Source organism: Protomyctophum bolini (genome assembly GCF_963924005.1).
Source record: "Protomyctophum bolini genome assembly, chromosome: 19".
Classification (NCBI taxonomy): domain Eukaryota; kingdom Metazoa; phylum Chordata; class Actinopteri; order Myctophiformes; family Myctophidae; genus Protomyctophum; species Protomyctophum bolini.
In genome coordinates, this window is record NC_137880.1 from 6,493,966 (window position 1) to 6,516,979 (window position 23,014).

At 41.9% G+C, this 23,014-nt stretch overlaps 1 protein-coding gene across 1 annotated transcript; it reads left to right on the plus strand.

Moving 5' to 3' along the window:
* Positions 1-1,622: 1,622 nt before the first annotated feature.
* LOC308334524 (uncharacterized protein) lies at positions 1,623-21,048 on the plus strand (the record flags this gene model as incomplete). Its single annotated transcript, XM_080791322.1, has 5 exons — positions 1,623-1,888; positions 8,802-8,876; positions 9,119-9,439; positions 13,707-13,860; positions 21,009-21,048. The coding sequence occupies exons 1-5, from the start codon at positions 1,852-1,854 to the stop codon at positions 21,046-21,048; spliced, it is 627 nt and encodes a 208-aa protein (XP_080647448.1). The 5' UTR covers positions 1,623-1,851.
* Positions 21,049-23,014: the final 1,966 nt, after the last annotated feature.

Consider the following 23,014-nt stretch of genomic DNA (forward strand, 5'->3'; position numbering starts at 1 on the left):
TTAGTATGTCTGTTGTATTTGTGAAGAGTAATGCAACTTAGGTAGACTACATATATATTGCGACTGAATTGAGTTCAAAATGAAATGGTTCCAACCTCCAGGGAATAATAATAATAATAATAATAATGAATTTTATTTATATTGCACTTTTCATTCACAAGGAATCCCAGAGTGCTAAGGATATAATTATTTGGCTGTAAAATGATGTATGCTGAGTTTCTGACCACTTAATGTTACTGGAGGATTCAGCAAAGACATGGAATGATGGATCTTTCTTTTGGCTTAATTCAGTCCGAGCAGTGCCCGTTACATGCACCGGGGGGCGCTAAAAGCCCATAACATGTGAAACTCACGTATCAGTTCTCACAGTCTCTCATCTGTTCAGTTGTTGATCCTCCAACATGTTTTATGACAACTTTGACAGGTAAAGGGACTCATCTTGATGAAGAGTGACTTGAGGACAGCCTAAATGTCTACTAGTCCCATCTGAACATATTTTGTGTCAGGAACGACCCCCAGAAAATGTCCGTGGTGTTATTAACAATATTGTATTAATACCGGTACTTTTCAAAATTATTCCAGCTTTGTACACATTTTTCGAATGTCCAGACGACTACAACAGAGTGTAAAATAGGGTTTAAAAAGTGGACCACTGTCACACTGTGTGTTTCTCACACAAGCGCACGCACACGCACGCACACACACACACACACACACACACACACACACACACACACACACACACACACACACACACACACACACACACACACACACACACACACACACACACACATCCAATCCCCGGGCTATTCTTTTATTCTGTCCGCGGCTCCGCCTTCTGCCTCGCCCCCCTCCGCCCCTCGTCTTCCTAAAATCCTGGGACAGTTCACAGTAGAGAGAGAGGGAAGAGAAGTCGAAAAGAAAAGGGGAGAGAGAGGGCTCCGTCTTTTTAGCAAATCTAGACCTTCCTGTGTGAGAGCTAGCAAATCTAAGACATTCGGTTGCTTTCAGAATAAAATCGAAGTTCATTAAATAATTATCACATTACATTATTAGTATTATTATTACATTACAGTTATTGTAAAGACACACATTATGTTTATTTGTAAAAATAAGTAATTGAATAACGTAAAAAAGGTTATCTAAATGGATAAATGGGGCAGAGAGGGGAGTTGCACCACTCAGTTCACACAGGTGTGATTTTTTGTACAACTCTGCTGCTTGGAGGAGGGTGTGGTGTTGTAGAGGAGGTCTCCCCGGAAATGTGCGTATGTCACACTAGTCGATACATAGCAGGGACTTTTGTCCAGCATCCACTTTATAAAGTCCATGCACTCCAGTGAATAGCATTTATCCATTTAGATAACGTTTTAATTACTTATCTTTACACAGAAACATTACTTATTACTTATTTTTACATAATGTGTGTCTTATAGCATCGTTTAAATGCTTAATTTATAGTTTAAATGTGCAAATTCATATTTTTTTCAATACTCTAGAGGTTACTCTTATTTTGAAGAGATCGTCCATCGGAAGTAAATATTTGCTAGCTTAGATTTGCCAAAAAACAGTGCCGTTCATGGCTAAGGCTATAGCGTAGCGTGGTCACAACTCACAACTGAACCGATTTGTATAATGATACATTATTTACTCTAGCATCTCGGTGGAAAAACGTCTCATAAAGGAGACAACTAAAAACGTGTCAAATGGAGTGTGTATAGCCAGGGTTGAAGATAAATGAACACATGACGTCGGTGGGAGAGGAGTGTTTTTAGGCGCTTTATTTCAAGAGTGTTTGTGTTAGCGCCTCATTTGCTGCCGCGACGTTCATCACTCTTCTATACAGAGATGGAGACTCTACACAACATCAAAGTACACACTGCAGGTAGGCCTTTGGGTGACCAGATGTCCCCCTTTGCGTGGGACAGTCCCTCATTGCCAGGACTTTTCAGGCGTCCCACAAATTGAGACCGCATGTCCCACATTGTGACTGGCAGGCCTCACTGCTGAAATGCCTTAATAGTTAGTCCCCTAATAGTTGGCTCTCTTGCCTCTTTCCTGCTAGATGTGTTATTATTATGTGACGTCTGTTAAAATATAGTGGCTCAGTGCAGGGTGGGTGACCGGTTTGAACTGCATGGCCAAATTGTGTCTCTTTATAGAGCTTGAAACAGAACCTGTAATTCCCAGTTGAGATTCTGGTTGGTACATTACTTGTCAAGTCAGTGGTCTGCAGGCTGCATTCAGGTGTTAAAATACCAACATAAGTCAGAAGTCCATGAGCCAGAGCTCCAAATGTGGGCTATGATTACCTAATCTGGTTTCCCAGGAGTTTTCGAGACGAGATTACCAAATGCAGTATAGGCAAAGAATACATGTTTTTTTAGATTAAACTGTTTCAAGTAAAGTACCGTATGATGACCCTTCCACAGGAGTTTCTTTTTAAATATGTTATTTTCACCTGAATTGGATTACACATTTTAAGAAAATTTCTGAATTTGAATAATTATTACATTACATTATTAGTATTATTATTACATTAGTTATTGTAAAGACACACATTATGTTTCTGTGTAAAAATAAGTAATTAAATCTATATCTAAATGGATAAATGCTATTCACTGAAGTGCACGGACTTTATAAAGTGGACGCTGGACAAAAAATACCTTCTATGTATCGACTAGTGTGACATATGCACAATTTGCACATGTCCGGGGAGACCTCCTCTACAACACCACAGACCCACGACTGCTGGGCGAGCACTGACGCTTTGGCATGGGTGGTCAGATCAACATTGAATTAATTCTTCACTGGCCATATAAGGAGCATGTCTTTTTTTTGAGTGACCTATACCTATGTGTCCGCCTATGTGTTGGTTAATGAGCACGTGTATGACTATTAGTACCAGTAGGGGCGCTGCTGTGCCAGAAACAAAGAGAGAGAGAGTGCTGCACTGTTGCCTGCTAATGAGAGAGAGGGGGGGGGGGGGGGGGTTGCACCACTCGGTTCACACAGTGTGATCTTTTTGTTTTTTTTCTTGGCTTTCGCCTTTATTTTATATATTTTGTTATGGAGGGACAGACAGGAAGGAGGCTGACAGGAAATGGGGAGAGAGATGGGGGAAGACATGCAGTGAAGGCCGTCGCGATCGGGAGTTGAACCCGCGGCACACTGCCAGACTGGTTTACCAGCCAAGGTGCCTGGACCACTGAGCCACTGCCCAGAAGGAGCATGTCTTAGTTAGTGTACATGGTTTGATGAGGTCAGATCAACATAATGGAATGTCAGAGCAGGTGCAGCTCCATACAGTATATGGAGATCTAAGGGTGGTAGCGGGGGACATTCTCTTGAGTGTCCTGCAGGGTTTGATGAGGGCCCAGGTATAGGGCCGGGCCTGAATTTGCGGTAAAAACAATAATCCACGGACACGATCATTTTTGCATGGCTGCATCCGACCACATCTTACGTTTATAATAAACAATAACATCCACGTAGGAATCGTTGTAGAACCACTATGTTTGTAATAATAACAACACTGTCTGACGGGCGCCGTCATCTTGCTCAGAGACGAGAGCTGAGCGGTGACATGCTTTTGATTGATTGATTGAAATATTTATTAACGGTTTGTAGAATTACTGTACATTTCAAGCACAAACTCAATACAAAGACTGTTAACTGTGAGTGGACGACCCAATTAAGCATTACACTTGTTTACAACAGGGTCCACATTGTTCAATTCATCAAAACATTTAGAGACATACAAATAGACACTTCTATGTAGTTAAGGAATAGAACAGGAATTCATCATATAGGAAGCAAAAAGGGAAAAGATACATATACAGTGAGGGGAAAAGGGGGGGGGGGGGCGGTGGGGGGGATTCAGATTTTACAGAGGCCAGTTTCGAATTGCAGCCATCCGTAGGTGCCCTTTGAGAGTGGTTTTGAAGGAGTCAAGGGATTCACATGTCTTAATGACTGTTGGTAGGGCGTTCCACATTTTGGTGGCATGGGAGCGAAAATAATTTAGTCCCTTGTTTGTGCCGAATCTGGGTTGTACATGGTTTGTTGCACTCCCTCTGGTGTTGTGGGTGTGGACTTCGTTTACATTAAGGAAGTATTTAGACCGGTACATGCAGGTATCTTGGTGACCAGACCCATTGCAAGATGCTGTACTCTGTCGTCGACCCTAAGCCATCCCAGCCTGTCAAAGTGGGCAGGGGTTCGGTGGGTTCGGGGGGTTAGGCCATGTAGGAGCCTGACCAGTTTGTTTTGGGAGGTCTGGAGCCTTGTTTTAAGGGCCTTTGAGGTGCTGTGGTACCAAGAGGTGGATGCATAGTCAAAGAAACCTTGTACGAGGGCTCGCAGTGAGCGGAGCGCAGCCTCGAGACCAGAGCCGTTTAGAGAGAGAGAGTGACGACAACATATACCGTTCAGTGACTCATGCAGCTCCATGAATAAACGGTGAACGGAGTTGTCGCAACTCTCATCTAAATGGCGCTGCCTCCGACAGAAAGATTTAGGTTTAGGGGAACATGTTGTATGTTTCTGTTGCGTGCGTTGTGGTGAATGAATGTGGTGAGTCAATGAAGTACAATACTTAGAAGAACAAGTGCTACAGAGAGTTTTTTTCTTTAATCAGTTTTTAATCCAAATCATGGATTGAACAATGGAGTCCCAAATGCACTGTCTACAGACTATTTATTTTTGACAATGAGTCACTTTAATTGAGCTGTGCTGCAGTGCATTATACATGCACCATACTTAATTTAGTGTGTAATATACCACAAAGTAATTCACTTATATTTTACTTTATTTTGGTGCTATTATATTAAATTATTATATATACAATTTCACTGTTATGTTTGCATACTTTGCACAATACCAAATCTCAGATTTGGTATTGTGGTTCTACATGAATATAACCACATTCTAACCATTTAAAAATGAAATGGGAGTTGAATGCTGCAATTTGTAAAAATGACAAAGTATGACTCTTAAGGCTCATTCATAGTCTGGATTTTCGGTGGCCCGGGACTCATTAGATTGATCTCAGGTCAGAATGGGTTAATCAGACCCATTATGTGTCCAGTGGAAACCTCGTATGAATCTGATCTCAGGTCAGAATGGGTTAACTGCGACGGCAGGTCGCATTTACTATGACATCAGGGTCTCCACATCTCCATCCCTGATGATGTCACATGATGTCACGAGACCTGGGTGGTGACGGGAAATGCTCGATTCCATAGTTAAGGGTTATCATTATTTCCGTATAGCCAGCAAGTGTTGCACTTTTGATCTTCTGTTTTAGAGTTACCTGTAGGCCAAAATGTAAAGTCGGCTGTTATAGCACCACCATGAGGCAACTTGTGTAATGCACCACCATGATAGCCTGGTTAATAAACCAGACCGAATCAGCCGTTGGCAAAAAAAAAATTGCCGGCGGATTACGGTCTGGAGAGGTTCAATTGTACGCCCATTTCCTACACCAGAGAAATGGGGCGGCCAATCGGGACACGGTATGCAATATGGGCGGGCTTTGGTACAGTGACTTTCAATGCTTGAGACCTTTGACTGACAGTAGCTCTGACCAATTGCGTCAAAGAGAAAATGTTTCAACCCGCCGCCCTGGAAATGAAATCCAAGCTGAGCCTCCCCAGACTAATATCCCGCGGTCCGTGCGATATTAGTCTGGTTTATTAACCAGGCTACCACCATGAGGCAACTTGTGTAATTATTTTGTGTTTCGCGACGTTCTCTATTCTCGTAGGCCATACGGATTACGAGAGAAAAGTAGGCCTACCTGAAATGAAGTTTTAGATTTTCCTATTCAAGTCACAATGGGACAAATGTATTCACCAATAAATGTATATAGGCCTAAATGTAACTATTTTGTCGCAATTACATGCTGTAGTACAGGGGTGCCCACACTTTTTTTCAGATCTGCTATTTTTCAATAGCTAAAGAAAAACTAATGATGCTGCACGCTATGCATGATCTATGTTAAATAATATATTTGACATTTTGCATGCATATTACTGTCACGTCTTAATAAAATGTTGCTATTGTTTTAACAAGTAAAATAAGAAAAATTAAAGGATTTAAACTATGGTTGGTTTGCGGAGTGGTGGAGTCAGTGGTGTCACACTGCTTTGTGGCACTGCTGCTCTATCTCGCATATTTCATTTCACACATTGCAATGACTAGTGAATCTGGCAGCTTACAGACACTGGTCTGTTTGGGGGGGGGAAAGAGGCGTAGACTATACTTACTTTGATGGAAATGGAGAAACCACATCCAATGTAAACTGGATTTAAGGCGAGCTGGTCAGTTAGTAGTGTGCTTTGAAGTCAGGCCAGCTAGCAGTTAATTGAGTTGACCTACTTTTGCATAGTGCACTGCAGTGGCATGATGTAATTAATCATTTGGGACCACCTGTGTAAAATTCCAATAGTAGTCTTTAAACATTTTAAATGGCTTTCATATACTTTTGTTTTTCCAAGTGAGGTTTGGCCTCATAGATCCAAATGTGCTCAGTATTGGCTATACGTTCTGTCTGTTAATTTAAATAAATACATTAATCAAGAACACTCATTAACAAGATGCAACAATTGGGTGGTTTTTTTTTGTTTTGTTTTTAGAGAGAGAGATGGGTAATCTCCATGTTAAAAATGTTCATTGAAAATAGCTGATCTGATATTGTTTCATAGATATACAGTAAAAGCACAAACCTAAACCAAATCTATTCAGATTTGACTGACTGAGTTGTGGCTTAATTAAATGAAGAGTGCTCGGCTGTTATGCATCCATGGTATTGTTTGATAGAGGCGTCGAGACTTGAGACAATAAAATCCATCCTAGGTGTGCCCTAGCCTCGGTCCCAGGCTTACTTATCTGCGAAAAGAAAAGCCTGGTCACAACGTAAGGCAGAGAAGCTATCGGCGGATGTATCCTCCGGAAGATCCGTCAGATGTATTTCGCCCGGATACGATATTTTCCCGACCAATCAATCACAACACTTGTTTCATTCGCGGAGAATGTAAACTGATTTGTAAAGCATCAAACGTCATTTCCTTGGGCAATACTTCCGCTAAAATCCTGCAACCTCCGCTGATAGTCTTTTCAGCGTAGGTCATGGGTGGGTGTGCCCTGTCATATGAGCCGGGCGGTGCTTAGACGCCCGCACGGCATGCGTTTGTAAAGCAATGAAGCGCTCCCCTTCCCCAGTTCAGCTACAAGGCTGCAGTTTGATACAAAGTGATTGAAGGAGTGGGTTATCGGTGAAATTTACACCGGTCACGTGACGGTAACCAGCCAATCAGAATGAAGTATTGGGACTACCCGTTTTAGAACCGCTATTTTCAAATGACCGAAATGCATATAGGGCTGTAGTGAATTAGCAGCTCGTACATATTTGGGTTTTTTAAAGATTTATTTTTAAGTTATTTATTTTTAAGTTAAGTTTTTTTTTTAAGTTAAGTTTTTGTAAGTTAAGGTGTGTGTGTGTGTGTGTGTGTGTGTGTGTGTGTGTGTGTGTGTGTGTGTGTGTGTGTGTGTGTGTGTGTGTGTGTGTGTGTGTGTGTGTGTGTGTGTGTGTGTGTGTGTGTGTGTGTGTGTTTTTTGTGTGTGATACAGCTGCGCCCTCTGGTGGCGGGCAGGTGGTGTAACAGCGGGACAGACACACACACAGACAGACAGACAGACAGACATGATCTGCTAGGTCTCATAGTTAGTGCTCACTGCGTTCGCAACTAGCACAGCATGTCAGAACATGCCAGCTCCATATACGGAGATCTACAGTATAGGGGTCAGCAGTGCCCATTGGGCCTGATCAATAAAGTGTCTGAGTGTTATGTCAACTGCGTTTTGTTACAGTACAGTAGACGGTAACGGACTCAGTACAGTAACAAATCAATCAATCAATAGTGATCAATATATAGCACTATAAAAATTAAAATAATCTTTAGCAGTATGATGGTAAGTATGACGTTTGCAACGATGATGCGATGCAAAGACGAGTAGATGCATAAATAATGAGACAACGCGTCATGGTCTGCCCGTCTCAATCCACACAATTGTTCTTACCCGATGGAGGAAGGAAGACGAGCACCTCGTCGAATGCATCTCCCAGAGAAAAAAGTGCTACAAACGTATGGATACGCGTCTCGCACCGGACGGTTATAGCGGTCGCTGTGTTAAGACCTTATTCATGTCACGTAACCCTTGGACTACTAATCCCATTTTTTTGTTTTGGTAACAAATTGGCATATTTTTAATTCATCATTTTAACATTAATAGAAAGATCTGATGGTTTGAACAGATCGTTTATATGCATATGGCATACATAGTGTCTTCTCTCGAATTGCCACCAGATGGCGGGAATGCACCATTATGCTGATTTTGACAAAAATAGACGAATCTATGTAAGTCACTTCCGGTTCAACGATCGACAACATCCGGTAGTATCTTGACCTTAGTCAATAGCTTGGCTCTCGGGAATGCTAAGCTAATGCTATATTTTTCATAACTAAGTCAAATTAACCTCAAATCAACCCCAAAACATCGCAAAATATCACATTTTTTACAGCAACGCACATAGAGACGGAGCACGTGCACGATAGCGCACGATCATGCAGATTTCGGCCGTTTTTTGGTCAATTACATCCAACATTAGCGATATTAACGATTGATTGACATTCCGTTAATTCCGTTAACGGGAGGTTTGTATTTTTAGCAATCCGTTTTTTCCGCAAAAGAAAAGGCCAGGGGTTAAGAGTCCTTATTCTATTCCTTCATTGCAGACCAGTGTGCAGAGTCCAGCCTGAAGGTGAAGAGGTTTTGGAGTGTTAAACAGGAACCTGAAAAACTGGACATCGGTACGTCTCTCTCTCTCTCTCTCTCTCTCTCTCTCTCTCTCTCTCTCGCGCGCTTTGTCTCTTTTTCTTTTTCTCTGCAATTGTAAGGCTATCCTCTTATATATATATATATATGCTCCGAGCATGTTTTGATAAATTAGAATGTTTGCAGAAAATTATGAATGAGAATAGACTTACAGTTTGGTAATGGAAAATGTATTTACAGCTAATGTTTTTCTCTCATTGTATTATATCCTCCCCAGACTTCCTTCCCACCCCTGTGTGTAAAGAGGAGGTTTCCCCTGAACATGAGGAGATGAGCTCCAGTCTGGTCCAGGAGGTACCACAACCTCCACACATTAAAGATGAACCAGAGGAGCTACTTCAAAGACCAGAGGAGGCGATGGCATTGCTAGCAGTGAAAAGTGAAGATGACGAAAACAGAGAGACAGAGGCTGTAGCCAGCACCTCAACTCAACACATGAAAACACAAGCTGATGTAGAGGACTGTGGAACATCACAACCAACTAGAGATGAATCTGATGTAACTGAAGACAGTGATGACTGGGAGGAGACCAGGGAAGGTCAGTCGGTTGTAAACGCACTGACTTTACGCAAGGCACAAAATGTGAAAGAACACAGCCACAAGCTCACAAAACAAACTCACTCCATGAAGAAGCACACAGGGAAGAAACTTTTTAGTTGTACAGAGTGTGGCAAAATGTTTAATCATAAGGGACATCTGAAGACGCACACAGTTGTTCATACAGGGGAAAAGTCCTTTGCTTGCAAAGTTTGTGGTAAAGGCTTTGGTTTAAAGAGCAATCTGAAAACACACATGAGGAGACATACAGGGGAAAAGCCCTTTAGTTGCAATGTTTGTGGTAAAGGCTGTGTTCACAGCGGTGATCTGAAAATACACATGAGGACTCATACAGGGGAAAAGCCATTTAGTTGCAATGTGTGTGGTAAAGGCTGTAGTCAAATGACTCATCTGAAAACGCACATGAGGACTCATACAGGGGAAAGGCCCTTTGATTGCACAGGTTGTGGTAAAGCCTTAGGTCAAATGGGTAATCTGAAATCACACATGAGGATTCATACAGGGGAGAACTGGGAGGAGACCAGGGAAGGTCAGTCGGTTGTAAACGCACTGACTTTACGCAAGGCACAACATGTGGAAGAACAAACGTTGTCTTTAAGCCACAAGCTCACAAAACAAACTCACTCCATGAAGAAGCACACAGGGAAGAAACGTTTTAGTTGTACAGAGTGTGGCAAAATGTTTAATCAAAAGGGAAATCTCAAGACACACACAGCAGTTCATACAGGGGAAAAGTCCTTTGCTTGCAAAGTTTGTGGTAAAGGCTTTGGTCTAAAGAGTACTCTGACATCACACATGAGGACTCATACAGGGGAAAAGCCCTTTAGTTGCAATGTTTGTGGTAAAGGCTGTGTTACATTGACTCATCTGAAAACGCACATGAGGACTCATACAGGGGAAAGGCCCTTTAGTTGCAATGTTTGTGGTAAAGGCTGTAGTGAAATGACTGATCTAAAAAAACACATGAGGACTCATACAGGGGAAAAGCCCTTTATTTGCAATGTGTGCGGTAAAGGCTTTGGTCGAAGTAGTTCTCTGACACCACACATGAGGACACATACAGGGGAAAAGCCCTTTATTTGCAATGTGTGCGGTAAAGGCTTTGGTGTAAGTAGTTCTCTGACACCACACATGAGGACACATACAGGGGAAAAGCCCTTTATTTGCAAAGTTTGTGGTAAAGGATGTAGTAGAATGAGTCTTCTGAAATTACACATGAGGACTCATACAGGGGAAAAGCCTTTTAGCTGTTTATATTGTGGTAAAAAATATAGTCACATGTGTAATCTGAAAGCACACATGAGGACTCATTCAGGGGAAAAGCCCTTTACTTGCAAAGTTTGTGGTAAATGCTTTAGACTCAGTGGTACTTTAAAAACACACATGGTGACTCATTCAGGGGAAAAGCCCTTTACTTGCAAAGTTTGTGGTAAATGCTTTAGTCTCAGTGGTACTTTAAAAACACACATGAGGACACACAGGGGAAAAGCCCTTTAATTGCAAAGTTTGTGATAAAGGCTTTAGTCAAAGTGCTCCCCTGAAATCACACATGAGGACACATACAGGGGAAAAGCCCTTTACGTGCAAAGTTTGTTGCAAAGGCTATGGTAAAATGAGTCATCTGACATCACACATGAGGACTCATACCGGGTGAAAGCCCTTTAGTCACTGATGTAAATACGTTTTCAATATAATTGGTCCCAGGACCCAAGGGTGGCCTTATAGATGGGTCCCAGGGACATTGTATGAGTCCAACGTCAACGACATTACAAGTTGTTGCAAAGTTTGTGGTAAAGATTTTAGTCATAGTGTTGAGCTAATATCACATGAGGACTCATACAGGAGAAATGCCCTGTTTGAGGTAAAGGCTTTAGTCGGCTTTAGCCTCAGTTCCTGCCTGCACTGAGGCACACCAACACAAACACCTTGCTAGTAAGCTTTCAGCTTCAGCCTGAAAGCCTTTGATCACCTCCAACTATGTTATTGTAACCTTGTGTTGACAAATAAGTTGTATTGTTACTGTGAAGATTATGAAACGACTAAACTAACTAAACACTACATGAGCTTCACACTACAACATCAACGCATGTGCGGGAGTGACATCATGGAGAATCGCGATATGGCTTTTGTTTTTGGTATACTGTATCGAACGTCTATCGGTACATTTTTGCTACTTATCGAGTATCGTGACAGTCTTAGTAATACTCCTTTACTTCAAGATCATATTTGGTTGACATCACTTCATTTACTTGTTTAAGTTCTACTTTTTTATTTAAGTTTTGAAGTGTTGTTTGTAAAGGCAAAGCTTTGCCGTTAGCTTTTTTTAATAAAGGCTTATGATCTGCTACAGGTATTTTTATTTATTTATATATCATTACAGAAATGTTATCAAACATGGTGTGGTTCACATCTAATTATTAATTGTAATTGTGTACTGAGGCCTACCCCATAATAACTAATGTGAACTAAGGTTGGGCGATATGCCAAAATGGTCCTATCGTCCATTGTCTGCCCCAAAATCGCCAATCGTATTATTCGTGCAATGTGAGAGCAGCTCACAGCAGGTTATGGGTCGGGGAAAAAAGGCAGATCTACAAGCTATCAACGTGCCTCGGACGTGACACGTTGAGAGCTTGTAGATCTGCCCGTTTGTGAAGCGCCAGTGTCGGACGCCTCAGAGTAAACTGGCGGAGATGACAGGCTAACGGGCTCTAAAAGGTGGTGTTGTTAGCTTAGCTTGTTGCTAACTGCTGTCACCCCTTGTCTTCTGCTTTTTCTTTTATTTATTTTTTAAAGCTTCCAGCGACTTCACGGTTCGTGCATTGAAGCACGTCAGTTGTGATGAGACATCAGTGTGCATTCTGGTGTGACTGTATATTATTAAACTGAGTCCGGAGTGACGGAAGTAATGAACATAACTATACAGTAACTTCCGCTCCCCAATGCTGCGGCGCGAGGCTGCCCTGCTGCCCGGGGCAATGGGACGTCCATTACAAGGGGAGGAGGGGTTTCCACCGGCGGCTGGTATGAGTTTTGCTGGCCCAAATTGAATCGCATTTTGCTCACACTTTATTTCGCTGTACAGGTAAGGTTAATTGGGATACATTTGAAGAGTTTGATTTTTGATAAGGTTGAGTATAGAGCACCGAAGTCCTAAACAAGCTGTCTCTGCGTTATTGTTAGGGAGGTGTCTCTGTATCGTTTGCAACAGTCAGTCACTCATATATTATACAGTCTGCTTCTAGCGAAAATGTAACTAATTCAGCAGCAGTAACATTAGCGTTTTCTCTCAGTCAGTTGATTCTTCATATCCATAATGAGTGCAACGGCCGGGGTGACATGTTTATTTTTCAAACACAGTTCTTATATGAGGCGATCTAAAAATCGCCCTATGGGCATTTCAATGCAACTAAACAAATACATGAACCTGTGTGTACTACTACTGGCGCCCTCTACCGAAAGTGACGTCAGACTTCGGTGCTCTATTATATTTCAAAATAAAAAATAATTGCCTAATAAAAATAATCGGCGATGGACTCATACAATCCACGGTTGGCAATGTCACACCGCCAAACCTTACTGTGAACAATACAACCACAATCACTGCTTCATTTTACAGCCTGTATAAACCATGTTTCCACCAGATTTGCACCATCATACTTATTTGCCTATCATACTACTGTCATTCAAACACCATTACCAATGTGCACACAGTGTTACAAAACACGACATCAAAGAGCACATTCCACACTCAAATAAACAGCATTTGAATAGTAAACACAGAACTTACATTTTGCATGAACACACACACACACACACACACAATGAAGATAAACATTAGCACTGCAACAATAACTTGATGTGAACTGGACCAAACACACTTCTCTCCTGACTGAGGCTGAGGCAAGAGAAGAAACAGAGTCTAGTTCACTAATTACCTGCAGGTTTGTTCATTGCCATTGATTACACTCAGGTGCATGCATGCATGCACCCAATGACCCACACTAACAAGCACACTGGACCTAGTTCACAGTCAGGCTTTGGTACACCAAGCATGTTTCGATAAATTAGAATGTTTGCATCAAATGACTTCTTTAATGAATGAGAATAGACTTACGGTTTGGAAATGGCATGGGAAATGTATTTACAGCTGAAGTTCTTCCAACTTCGAAAGCCATAATACAGAGGAAACACTGCATGTTAAGTTCAAACCGTTAATGGTTTTCTCTTATTTTATCCCCCCCCAGACTTACTTCCCGCCCCTGTGTGTAAAGAGGAGGTTTTCGCTGAACACGAGGAGAGGAGGAGCCCCAGTCTGATCAAGGAGGAACCACAACCTTCACACATTAAAAAGGACCAAGAGGACCTACCTCCAAGACCAGAGGAGGCGATGGCATTGCTGTCAGTGAAAAGTGAAGATGACGAAAACAGAGAGACAGAGCCTGTAGCCGGCACCTCAACTCAACACATTGAAACACAAGCTGATGTAGAGGACTGTGGAACGACACAACCGACTAGAGATGAGCAGCTCCTGTCTTCACACTGTTCTGAATCTGACGTCACTGAAGACAGCGATGACTGGGAGGAGACCAGGGAAGGTCAGTCGGTTGTAAACGCACTGACTTTACGCAAGACACAAAATGTGGAAGAACAAACGTTGTCTTTAAGCCACAAGCTCACAAAACAAACTCACTCCATGAAGAAGCACACAGGGAAACGTTTTAGTTGTACACAGTGTGGCAAAATGTTTAATCAAAAGGCACATCTGAAGACGCACACAGTTGTTCATACAGGGGAAAAGTCCTTTGCTTGCAAAGTTTGTGGTAAAGGCTTTGGTTTAAAGAGCAATCTGAAAACACACATGAGGACACATACAGGGGAAAAGCCCTTTAGTTGCAATGTTTGTGGTAAAGGCTGTGTTCACAGCGGTGATCTGAAAATACACGTGAGGACCCATACAGGGGAAAAGCCATTTAGTTGCAATGTGTGTGGTAAAAGCTGTAGTCAAATGACTCATCTGAAAACGCACATGAGGACTCATACAGGGGAAAGGCCCTTTAGTTGCAATGTTTGTGGTAAAAGCTTTAGTCAAATGACTCATCTGAAAACGCACATGAGGAGTCATACAGGGGAAAGGCCCTTTAGATGCAAAGTTTGTGCTCAAGGCTTTAGACACAGCAGTGCTCTAAAATCACACATGAGGACTCATACAGGGGAAAAGCCCTTTGATTGCACAGGTTGTGGTAAAGCCTTTAGTCGAATGGGTAATCTGAAATCACACATGAGGATTCATACAGGGGAGAAGCCCTTTACTTGCAAAGTTTGCAGTAAAGTCTTTAGTAACTGTGCAGACCTAAACAAACACATGAGGACTCATACAGGGGAAAAGCCCTTTGCTTGCACAGTTTGTGGTAAAGCCGTTCGTACAATGAATCAACTGAAAATGCACATGAGGACTCATACAGGGGAGAAGCCCTTTAATTGCAAAGTTTGTGGTAGATGCTTTAGTCTCAGTGGTGATCTGAAAAAGCACACGAGGACACATACAGGGGAAAAGCCCTTTATTTGCAAAGTGTGTGGTAAAGGCTTTAGTCAAAGTAGTCCTCTGACACCACACATGAGGACACATACAGGGGAAAAGCCCTTTATTTGCAAAGTTTGTGGTAAAGGATGTAGTATAATGAGTCTTCTGAAATTACACATGAGGACTCGTACAGGGGAAAAGCCCTTTAGCTGTTCATATTGTGGTAAGAAATGTAGTCAAATGGGTCATCTGAAATCACACATGAGGACTCATACAGGGGACAAGCCCTTTAGTTGCAAGGTTTGTGGTAAATGCTTTAGACACAGCAGTGCTTTAAAAACACACATGGTGACTCATTCAGCGGAAAAGCCCTTTAATTGCAAAGTTTGTGATAAAGGCTTTAGTCAAAGTGGTCCTCTGATATCACACATGAGGACACATACGGGGGAAAAGCCCTTTACGTGCAAAGTTTGTGGCAAGGGCTATGGTAAAATGAGTCATCTGACATCACACATGAGGACTCATACCGGGTGAAATGTTCCGGGCTGTTACCCGTTCAATTAAGCGTCCACATTGCGGTTATGTTAATTATGCACGTTAGTCCAGACGAGAGCGGTAGAGCTCCGGACACCCAGAGAAAGCTGCGTGTAGTGTAGGCTATATTGTATGCACGGCCTGTAAAATGCATATTATACTGTATGTGGCATTGTGGCATAATCATTCAGTAGGCATGGGCATAATCAACTGTAGCTGATGTTTTCTTTCTTTTCATTACAAATCATTACAATTTTAATGATTTTACATAGTATAGGCCTACTAATATTCTCATTCTTCTGCCAGAAGTAGGCTACAAAGTAATGTACATACATAAGCATGAGATTTAAAGATCTTAAAGCGGCGGCATGATGCATTGTGAACTTGAATATGACTTTGACTTTGGAATCTGAATGTCAGATAATTGCTCGTTAACCCTGTTATTAACATTAGCATAGCATCTATTGCTATCTATTGTTGAGTCCTATTGATGAATGAAATGTCTTCTTGCTCGCTGGTTTGAGGGCATAGCTGTTAACTAAGTATTTGTAGGATCAAGGCCTTCTCATCTAGAGAGGCTTTAGCTTTGTAACTCCCTCCGCGCACAAACAGACACGAGTGGTTTCCTTGAAACTGATTTATTTGTAGGCTTGTGGATCCTCCAAATTCACCGTGAAAACTAAACATAAACAATAAAACAAGGACGTTACAATCAACGCAAAGTGACATGCACAGCATGTAGATGCAAACATTTCACGTAGTAAAATACAGACAAAACAAACAACAAATACCTCGTTGGCAGTGTGCATAATAAGGAAGGGAATCTCTTCAGTCTTAGGTCCTTTTCTTTCAACAGTCTCTTGTAACTTTAAAGTCCCTTTGTGACCAGTGCAAACCGGAGCTGCTGCACCTTGCTGCTTCTGTTGCTTGTGGCTTGATTTGCACATACAAAAGTTCTGTGTACCAATTGACATGAGATGATGAGAGCAGACCAAACAAGACACAGAATGTGGCTTTGACCCTTCAAAATTAAAGCATTACAACTTGACAAGAAAAATACATGAAATAAGGTTTTAACATGAATATGACTTAAACTATGAGCTTCTTGGCTATGCACTACTTTTATAAATATAATAAACAATCATGAAGTTATTTTAGACTTCTTATGAACTTTGTCTTTAGAGAATTGAACTAATTATATTACTCATAGTGGCAACAGTTACACGCTTAATTAAAGTGTCTGCTTTGCATGCAGGAGATGCGGGGTAGAGTCCTGCAAGTCTTATCAGGGGCTTGGAGATTTTCACCCCATTTAGGGCTTTGAGGGCCTGTGGCCTAGTGCTAGCCTAAGTCCCTAGCTGGCGAGGAGAGCTAACGCAGCTGGGGTGAGGGGCAGGAGAAGAAGGGTATAGCACAAGTTGAGGCGGATAGGAAAAGTGTGGGTGTTAAATGTGAGGAACGCAGAGGAGGTCATGATGCTATAGGCAAACAAGGCCATAATTGTAAGAGAGGGGTTGAATTGTAGGACAAGAATTATTCAACCCCAGATGGGCAATTGATGAATAGGCCAGGATTTTGCGCAGTTGGGTTTCAGTGTTTGTTTACTTTATATTTGGAATATATTTCTTATTACTTATTACCTTAATGTATCAAGTAATATATTGTATTACATATTACTGTCTGAGCAAGAGTAATATATTAATATTACTATTACATATTACTTTCTTTTTTTTTATGCTCAAATCGAACTGTCACGGGGCAACCCGTGCCCTATACACATACATTGAGGGAGAACAATGCACACACCTAAACTACACAGTTGCATCCAATTAACTAACGTTGCCGGCTGGCTTGGAAGACTGTGTTAATGGACATGAGTGCTTATTTTTTTTATTATTGTAGCTCACAGTGAATTGTGAAAGAGAACAAGTACTTTGCAAATATTGTCACAGCATATATATGTTTGGTGTCATTTGGGTTTAATTATGATTGTTTGGCACCTGGCTCTCCTGCAGTATACTGGTGATCCTCTTGACTGAGTGGAGGAAGGTACCAAGTGCTATAGAGCAGGAGGGGTGTCTGTCTGTCTGTGTTACAAGAGCTCTTGTGTTATGTCTTCTAGTTATCTTGATGTTGGGTAATGTATCTGAAAGGTATTTTAATAGGTTTAGTAAAACCGTATATAATTGTGTAAATCAACTCATATGGGCCATGGTTTGCCTTATTTGAGTTAAGTGGTTACCAATTCAGTTCTGTGTCTTGGTATGGTCTCACCCAGTATAAAAGGGAGGCTGCAGGATGCCGAGGATCAGTAGTGGCTTGGGCAACAAGCAGGTAACACCCAGGGAGAGCTGCTACAGGGGTCCCTTTTTTTGGAAGGGTTTATACTAGCCTAATACAGTTTCTTACGTTCTGGGTTTTTGTTTCCTAATTTGCTTTCAAGCTAAGTTTCATCTGTCTTTTTGTGAGTTTAGTCTTCAGTGTTTTGTTGTTTTTTTAGGCCTTCCACTGTAATTACTGCTGCATCGTGGAGAAATAAAACCCTCTAAATGGTATTGCTCGATGCTGTCACTTTTTGGAGCCTTGGCCACTCGGCAACAATTCAATATTTAGTATAATTATAAATTATACATTGCATAGACCAGTGGCGTATCTACAATAAGGCGAGGCCAAACGGCCGCCTATAGCCAAATCCATTTGAAAACACGACTGAGAAAAAAAAGAGAACAAACACCAGACCTGAGAACTATTAGTGGGGAGCGGAAATACGTAATTCTTTAACTTCTGCATAATGTCACAAGACAGAGCCACAGGCAACGAGACAGACAGACAGACAGACAGAAAGTAATACGGAAAGTAATGCAGTATAAATACAGAAAGACTTTTAGAATATATTACATATTACTTAATTTTTGTATTATATTACAAGTTACCATATTCCGGCACCCGAAAAATCTGGAGGACTGGGGTGGTTGAGTTAAGTTGGGTAATTAAAGCAAAGCGGGCGAGTTTTTGTCAGGTCGAGAGGATTAGTCCTGTTGTGATGTCTGGGCCTTGAAGTACTTCGGGGGGGTTAGAAGTGGGTTAGAAGTGAGCCCTACTTTGAGTGCTACGGCTATTGTTATAGCTGTGGCGGGCAGGGGGTGGGATAGTTGTAGAATGTTTAATTCTCCTGTAATTCAGGCATTAGTGGTGCTGGCAAACAAGATTATGGCGGCAGCTGTTGCTTGTGTGAGGAGGTGGTGTTGGGCCATTAGCAGGATGATGGCGAGAGTATTCATTTCGAGGCCTATTCAAGCTAGGAGTCAGTGTGAGCTGGCAAATGTAATTGGATCAATACGATGAAGGATCGCAATGCTAGGATCACAAGATGGTACCTGGATTTGCAACCCTTCAATTTCAGGATCCGACACAGAGCTGGCAAGACGAATCTGTTGGCAGACTACCTGTCCAGATTAACCCCCACGGCTGCGCCTGGAGAGGGGGGGGGTAATGTGGCAGTTCACCCTGCCACTAACAGCACATCACAATGATCACACTTATAACACTATACAATACACCATGACACAATAGCCAGGGCCCTGTTCATTAGTTTGGTGAGTGCACACACGCAAACTGGTTTAACATTGTTCCTGTGCTGTTTGCCACATGTATTGTTTATTTTCTTTATTATTCACTATTGTGTGTATCAAGGGTATGACTTTTGTTTCTTTGTTTTACCACAGTATTCCCTGACTTCTGGGCAGAGGCAAAGCACCAAGGAGTGACTCAGGCGGCCTTATATGGAGGGGGCCTTATATGATTGGTCCATGAGTGGACCATACCAACTGTGGGGTTTTGTTAAAGAGAAGATTATTGTTATTATCTAAATACTTGTTTGAGTAATATGGTCAATATTGTTATTGTTAGACTACATGGCATTTGTACCATTTTGGGAGTTATAGATTGTCTTTGGACATGGGCTAGACTGGGATGTAACTTAAGTTTCAGACAGGGATGGATTGGTCTAGTAGTGGGAGGGGCCTGGCCTTTATAAGCAGGAAACCTGCCACTGCCCAGGAGTCATTGAAGGGCTGATCCTGGAGAGAGAAGACCTGTAGCCCACCTGGCTAGTTTAGGTGTATTTTGTTTTTCGGAAACTACCGCCATTCTTTCTCACTGGACACTATTGAGGTGAATAAAAGCAATTTGATTGCACCACTGACTTTGTCAAATACTTTTGAATATATTCCAACTAAGTGGAAAACGTTTTCAGTATTTTTGGAGGTTTTTTTAGTATTTTTGAGTATTTTTGAGTATTTTTTAGTATTTTGAGTATTTCTTTGGAGTATTTTTGAGTACCTGGGGATTTTTTCTGTGACTTTTTGAGGACTAATTCCAGTACCTATGGCATATTCTACCCGCACTCAGTACAGAGTGTGACAGGTACCAAGCCCTAAGCTTAATGAAAGAATAGATAAGATGTAGGGGTTCATTAGGGTCATTAGTAATGGCAGGGTTTTCACCTGCATGGTTGGGGTATGGGCCCCAAAAGCTTGTTTAGCTGACTTTACTAGGAAGTAGTGTATAGCGGAGGCACGGAGAGTTTTGATCTCTCAAGGAGGGGTTCGAGCCCCCTCTTTCGAAGGATTCGGGGGGGATTTTTAACCTCCATGATTCGCTCTATCAAAGTGACCCTATAGTGTTCAGGCACAAATCCTTTTAAATCTGAGGTGGGATGTCGGACCCCCCTCCACCTAGACGTGTCAGACCCCCCATCCACCTAGACGTGCTACGGGTGTTCAGTATTATTCTTAGTAAAATATCTCCTGGGGTGCAATTCCCCAGGTGGCGTAGTTGGCTACCTTAATCGATACCACCCCACACTGGGATAAAGCCATGAGTTTCACTCACCAGTTAGAAACAAACCCATTTTAGGCAGGTGTAAAACTGTATTGTATGTTTGCAGTCCTGCTGAAACTCTAATAGAGTCACTACAACAATCTGAATTTTCAACTTTATTGTCACATCACAGTTTTACAAGTAAGGAGATCAAGGAAGGAAAGAAGAAAGTTTGAGCGCTTTTACCACAAAAGGTAAAGGGTTTCAGATCATTTAGAAGCTTGTTTCACAAACTTCTGAGAGTGAGGGAGACGATAGGTTGCAACATAGGCTATATTGTACAATTCTGTATGTGGTGTTTTATTACATTTTTTGTCATTGCTCCTATTATTGCAGTGGTTTGGCCACTTGCAAATAGTAATTTAGTACAGTCAGCATCAGCCATTTCTGTTACAGAACCACAGTAAAACTTTGTATCCATCCATGCTGGCAGTGTCACAGCAATATGTTAATCATGCTCCCTCATAATATGTATGTCAACATAATGTTTTGCCAATGAATGTATTAACGGGTTAGGGGTGCATCGTGCACCCCTATGGGCCGGCTTACCTGTTGTTGCTCGAAACGGGGCAGTCCCGATAAAGGCTCGCTTCTCCCCCGTCCCTTTCAGGTTGAATCGGCCCATCAAGCTGTTGCTCATGAGCCTGTAGAAAAACAAAATTACATCCATTAAAAACTCATCCAGACCAGTGGTGGATACCAGTTTTGGCCCTCGTTGCCACCGAAACCCATTATAAATGAAATGAATAATTTGTAATTCTATTGTGCATGTGATGTGCATATCATCATATCACCAGATTGTAGGGATTTTCGAAATCTGGATGAAATATTTTCAGCATGTCAAATTAGGGTAGAAGTGCAATTTTCGGGGGTGCTTTTAGAACTCCCATTTTCTATTAACATAACATGTCAATTCATCAAGTTTACAGCAAATAGTTTTTGAGAAGTTGTTTTTGGAAAGAGCTAAAATAAAACATTACATTTTCATTGAAATCATCACTGAAAAATGAATGTTTGAAAATGGAGTCTTATAGTCCTTCACTGTGTTCATGTTCAACTGGCGCAGCTTGCAGCAGCTATAAGATTAGGCTGCTCACAGCAGTAATGCTCAACTGCTCAACTGTGTCGCACCGCAACGCGTTTTGAGGTTGTAGATCAGCTATTTTTTGCTATATTTGAAATTAAATCCTCAATTTCTTTGCTATTTTTGATCTGGAATCCAGAAAAGTAAACTGTTTCATTTAAATTGCATTTAGTTGTATAATGTCAACTTTCTGAACTAAATACAAATACAGTGTAGTTGTAAAAAAGACAATAACATTTTTAATACTAGTCATTAAACTGCTAATTGCGGCCTGAAGGTCGCAGTTAACTATGGAATCGTGCATTTCCGGTCATTCAGTGTATCACTTAAAACGCCCATACATGGGAAAGCCTCTGGGGTGCCCAGGTGTTGTGACATCACGCGAGTCGTGACATCATCAGTGATGAGGATCCCTGATGTCATTGTAAATGCGACTTGCTGTCGCAATTAAAAGCCCATATATGGAGAGATCCCTGATGTCGTCAATATTTAAACGTTCTCAACAGGCCCGAACATTAAGGGCCGATTCATACTCCTATTTTAGAGCCGAAGAAAAGTCGGTTTGGCTCTGTGGAGCCTACAATGTGACGTCATTTGAGGTTTCGGAGGGGGGGGTACTAACCTGACGCTGCCAGATGAGGGCGGTATTGGGGAAACATATTCCCCAACACAACACTCATCTGGGATCTCTGACGGAGTTGAGCCCTGAGTCAGATCTGCTTCGTACCGAACCAATCAGCGTGAGCTAAAGGCGGGATATGTGCAAAAGCAGATGTGACGGTATATAGACACGTCGATATGATTGGTTGTGTTTGCACGCCCACACGGTGGTAGACAGACGGTCCCATCCAATCATCTACCAAGTATCTTGAAAAAAAGGAACAGCCCCGTCATCGAATTTGCTTCCGCGATCCCAGATCCCAATAAGCTGTGAAACAAATTTGTGTAGCAAGCTTTTTGGATCTGGCAGCATCAGGTTAGGGGGGTACCGTCCTAAAGTCATCTCTTCGGTGCTACTGAAAATTTCTGACAAGCCGAAATCATTTCGGCACTACAGCGCCGAAACAGCGGTAAAATAGGAGTATGAATCGGCCCTACCTGGGCGGGCCCTCATCAAACCCTGTACACTAAAGACACTGCCCCCCCCCCCTGCTGTCACCCGTAGATCTCCATATATGGAGCTGACCAGTTCTGACTTCCCATAATGTTGATCTGACCTCATCAAACCCTGTACACTCAAGACATGCAGCTCCATATGTGGCCAGTACAAAATTCATTCCATACTGTTCATTCCATTCTCCTAGGAGGCCAAAGAGTGTTTTTCGTGCTAAACTAATGCTTGGAGTGGATTCAGAATCATGAAAACCCCCTAGTTTGACATGTCACATGCTACTTAAAGCATAATGATTTTGCCTGATATAAAGTAGGATGTTAATGGTATGGTCACATATAGCTGGCGATTACTGGCATTAAGCTACTGAATTGGAAGAATCATCATAACAAAATGTAAATTATGTAGGGATACAGAAATT